The 4,599-nt window shown below is 48.5% G+C and overlaps 1 protein-coding gene across 1 annotated transcript in view; it reads left to right on the top strand.

Moving 5' to 3' along the window:
• The first annotated feature begins 279 nt into the window (after positions 1–279).
• ILF3 (interleukin enhancer binding factor 3) overlaps positions 280–4,599 on the top strand; it is an 18,283-nt gene continuing 13,963 nt past the window's right edge. The window contains exons 1-4 of the mRNA XM_077767920.1: positions 280–378; positions 762–991; positions 1,150–1,327; positions 3,453–3,600. Of these exons, the coding sequence (XP_077624046.1) occupies positions 376–378; positions 762–991; positions 1,150–1,327; positions 3,453–3,600 (559 nt within the window). The 5' untranslated portion in view covers positions 280–375. The remainder of the gene's footprint in view (positions 379–761; positions 992–1,149; positions 1,328–3,452; positions 3,601–4,599) is intronic.

The raw sequence follows: 4,599 nt of genomic DNA, 5'->3' as shown, positions 1-4,599 counted from the left end.
TACTTTACATCTTAAAAAAAAGATGAAAGAAGATAAAGTAGAAATCCTCTAGATGTGAGTGGGAGTTGGCTTCCAAAACCAGCTGGTTTTTTTAGGGAATTTTATAATTAGTTTGTACTCAGCTTAGCGGTGCTTCCTTGGAACTGAAGAAGTGTCCTTCGGTGTTAACAGGCCCCTTGCGCCGCAGCACCGCCGTCCTGCGTCCTAGTCTGCGCCTGCCTGCTGCAGGTCGGCCGCCTGTGAAATATTTGAGACTAAAACGATTTTCTGATTTTATAGATAGTTGAAGTATTGATAACATCAAGGAAATCTGTCACAATTTGAAAAGATAAGCAAACATTTGATTTCCAGACACTACAGAAAAAAGAAGTAAAAATGGTAAGTTTTTTAAAATCCTAAGTCCTATCTCTTTATTCACATTCAAAGATGAAGTATTTCCCCAAAGCATTTGATTCTTCTGTTTTTTCATTAGACTTTTTGAATTCTAAAATATCACCGCGCAGCGTAAGAATTCACACACACGTACACGTGTATGTGTGTATGTGTAAATGCACACAGCGCCCCCTTCCTGTCAGCCGCCTCGAGAGTGAAGAGTTGTTTTCGTTCGGTTGTCCCCGTCGTGCCGTCAGTGGTCGGCTCGGCGAGTTACTGTCACACGAATGATAAAGCCTGATTCTGAGTTTCGTGGCTTGAAAGAGAAATGGACAGTTGCCTGGTCTCTCTGCATTCTTTCGTTTTTAACTGTGTTCTCGCGTTTCCAGCGTCCGATGCGAATTTTTGTGAATGATGATCGCCACGTGATGGCAAAGCATTCTTCTGTGTACCCGACCCAAGAGGAGCTGGAGGCCGTCCAGAACATGGTGTCCCACACAGAGAGGGCCCTCAAAGCTGTGTCTGACTGGATAGATGAGCAGGAGAAGGGCAGCAGCGAGCACGCCGAGTCTGAGAACGCGGATGTGCCCCCAGAGGACGAGACCAAGGAAGGGGCTGGGTAAGTCTGAGGCCCGGGGGCGGTGGGGACCTTGCGTGGATAGACTGGCCAGCGTAGGGGTGAACATCTCCTTTTCTGAGAAACTCGGGCCTTTCCACGGCCTCTGGGTTGTGGCTGCGCTGATTCCCTCGCCGAGCATACTTCGGTCTATTCTTCAGGGAGCAGAAGACAGAGCACATGACCAGAACCCTGCGGGGCGTCATGCGCGTTGGCCTCGTGGCAAAGGGGCTGCTGCTCAAGGGGGACTTGGATTTGGAGCTGGTGCTACTTTGCAAGGAGAAGCCCACAACCGCCCTTCTGGACAAGGTGGCTGACAACCTGGCCATCCAGCTCGCTGTGAGTGTGACGGTCTCCACTGGGTGGGGTGGGCTGTGCTTGTCGAGGGCGCGGGGCAGGGGAAGAGCGGCCCCTCCGAGCTGTGCGCCAAGAGGCGTGCTCCCAGCCCACCCTTGCACGTGCAGCTGGGTGTCACAGAACTCCGAAGGTTCTGCGGACGGAGCCTGGCTGACTGTGATAGGCCCAGGGCCCTGTCAGCCAGGAAAGACTCCGGGCCTACTGCACATGGGGCCGCACGGGGCTGGGACTTGGCATTCAGACCCAGTGGGGTCGATGGTTGAATAGAAGATGCAGTTATTAACTTTTACCCGCAGATCCAAAACTGGGTGTGAAAACTTGTTAAAAACCGACTTTTTTGGGGCACCTGGGTGGCTCAGTCTGTTAAGCATCTGACTCCTGATTTCACCTCAGGTCTTGATCTCAGCTCAGAATGAGGAGTTCAGGCCCCACAGTGGGCTCCATACCTACTTAAAACAAAACAGAAAACCAATTTCTTTGTCATGTTATTAAAGTGTTGTATAAATAACAGCTTCTGACATTCCTGGAGCATTTATTACCCCAGAGCCGAGGCCACATGTGCCGTTTATGTTATTTCGTCCTCATACCGACCCTTTGAGATAGGACTTTATCATCTGAGTATTTGAGAAGACGTGAGTGGGATGCAGGGAGCTGAGCAGTTGACCTCAGCATCCCTAGTTGGTGAGTTCTGGGGCTTTAGAACGTCCACGCGTCGCCGCCATATGCTGCCTCCCTGGGACATATTCACCCCATTTAGCAGCAGAATAAGCAAAAGAAGAAAGTGAAAAACAGAACTAAGAAATCTCATTCCTTAGGGAAGCACACTGTTCATTTTCATGTGTAAACGTGCATTTTCTTCACATGGGACTGATAACTTGGGGTTTAGGATGGAGGTCAGAACTGAAGTGTAGAGCGAGAGCAGTGCAGCAGACACTTCTGGGGGCTGTTCCAGGGAAGTGAAGCCCTAAACTTTCAGTTCCAGTGGTAATTTTTAAAAATTAATTTTAACTCTGTGTGTAAAAAGTGTATTCATTGATGAAACTTAACATCGTGAACGTTTCTAAAAGACGTCTTTCGTGAAAAGCGTCTTCTTGTTAAAAAAAAATCTTTAAAGAAAGGTACAAATAAAGTGTATTTTTATTGATTGAGATTAGTGTTTTTTTGACTGGGACAGTTTGCTCCCCACAGGAGACATTTGGCGAGTTGGAGACAGTTGGGATGTCCCAGTGGTGGGACGTGGGGTGCTGCTGGCGGCCACTAGGTGGAGGCCGGAGAGGTCTGCTCGGATGTCCCACAGAGCAGAGGGTGTCCCCGCGGCCCAGAGTGATCTGGCCCAGAATGTCCATAGTGCTGAGGTGGAGAAACCCCATTTCGGGTTTCCCAGAGTGTGTTTGTCCTTCTCCTTTATGTTTTCTCTAACAAAAATCATAAGAGCTTGAATTCTCTTCATCAAGGCTCATGAACCAGTATAAAGGAGAAAGCGGAAGCCAGGGTGTTGTAAAAAATACCCTTTTATAGATGCATGCATTTGCAGCACGTATATTCTTTTTTCTTCTTTTTTCTTTTTTTAATGCTTTACGTGACACGAATTCTCTTACTACACGGTTTCTTTCTGTGCTGATGGCCACTCATGCCGGTGTGGAAATAGCGGTGGTGGATGCCCGCTCTGTTGGGTGTTGTGCTTTCCGGGTGGTGTCCGTGTAAGCCTCCTGCAGCCTGCTGGTGTGGGTCGTGTCACTAAGTCCATTCTAGAAATTAGAAACCAGCATCTTCATGAGATTAAGCAATGTGCCCAAAGTTATGCAACTAGCCAGAGGCAGTAAAGATTCATACCCTTGGTCTCCTCTCCCAGACCCTAAAGCTTTGCGTTGCAAAGCTCCCCATGCAGATTCCTCCCCGTAGTTAGAGACCTCCACTCTGGAGTACGCAGAAAATGGCCAAAGACCAGGTCAGCAAGAGGGAGGTCCTGACTGATCCCCTAGGTGAAGGCACTCACACCCCCAAGAAATTGACATGTGTGCTGTGGTAACCGGCAGAGCCGCACGCAGCTGTTGATTGCCAGCCTCAAGAAGGAAGTGTGTTTTGAAAGTTGCATTTTCTTTTGTAGGCTGTTACAGAAGACAAGTACGAAATACTCCAGTCTGTCGATGATGCTGCGATTGTGATAAAAAACACAAAAGAGCCTCCATTGTCCCTGACCATCCACCTGACGTCCCCTGTTGTCAGAGAAGAAATGGAGAAAGTATTAGCTGGAGGTAGGGAGGCTGAGAGAGGCCAGCAGGACTTTGGAAACTTGGTGTTCCCTCGCCAGTCAAATGTGCTATTCAGTTTTAGACTGCTCTGATCAAAGGGTCTCTGCGTAGCTTTGACCACCTTTGCTCTGAGATCACACCTCCCGTTCAGTTTGAGCACATGGGAGTTTGACGACACAGATTGCACTAAAAGTGAGTAGCACTTTTCACAGAGGACCACACCGTTTTTGTCTCAATCCTTGAATGTTCTCATCAGTGTTAAACTTGGTTTTTCTGTTGAGCGTTCTCTGGCCTTGGAAAAGGGTGTCCCTGGTGATTTTATAGCTTTTAAATTATGGAAGACAACCAGATGGTTTCTGCATGAACATCACGATGGAGTTGTGCAAACAGCTTGTGTTGCAGCAGAACCGAGGGCTTCTTGGTTTGTCCTCTTCCATTGGCTGCTTTCACCAGCTGCCGTGATGGAAATGCAAAGAGCTGATACAGAGTTTTGGATAAAGTTTTCAGCAGTTGTGTGATTTTCAAACCAAAGCCTCAGAGACTGCTAATGCTTTCACAATTCAAAGGCCACCAAGGGCCCCTCAGGCGTCTCTTCTGTGCGGATGTTTTTTAATTGCAGATCTCATACCGCAGAGTGAAGGTAACAGGCCTTATCCAAATCCCTGACACACAAGTGGCAGCAGTGACACTGCTCCAGTTCTGCTGCAGCAGAGGCTCACGCTCTGCGCCCTTGTTGCTCTTTGATTACCTTTGGTTCTGATACCTGATTCCAATTATCGATTTAGGGACGCTGGACCTTTGACCAACAGGACTCTCTCTGTCAAGGGCTGGGGCTAGGGCAGTCCCGCCTGGTGGGCGGAGGTGGTCCCCTTTGCTGCACATGCCTCAGGGGATGGCCGTTGTGGGAAGCAGAGAGGGAGTTCATTGCCGCTCCCCCCACCTATTTTGGTTGTTTTTGTTTTTTTTGCGGGGTGGGGGGTGTTTTTTTTTTTTTTTTTTTTT

This window comes from Crocuta crocuta, unplaced genomic scaffold (assembly GCF_008692635.1).
Source record: "Crocuta crocuta isolate KB4526 unplaced genomic scaffold, BGI_CrCroc_1.0 scaffold115, whole genome shotgun sequence".
In the NCBI taxonomy this organism is placed as follows: domain Eukaryota; kingdom Metazoa; phylum Chordata; class Mammalia; order Carnivora; family Hyaenidae; genus Crocuta; species Crocuta crocuta.
Note: the sequence above shows the minus strand (reverse complement) of the source record. Positions and strands in the feature narration are given on the sequence as shown.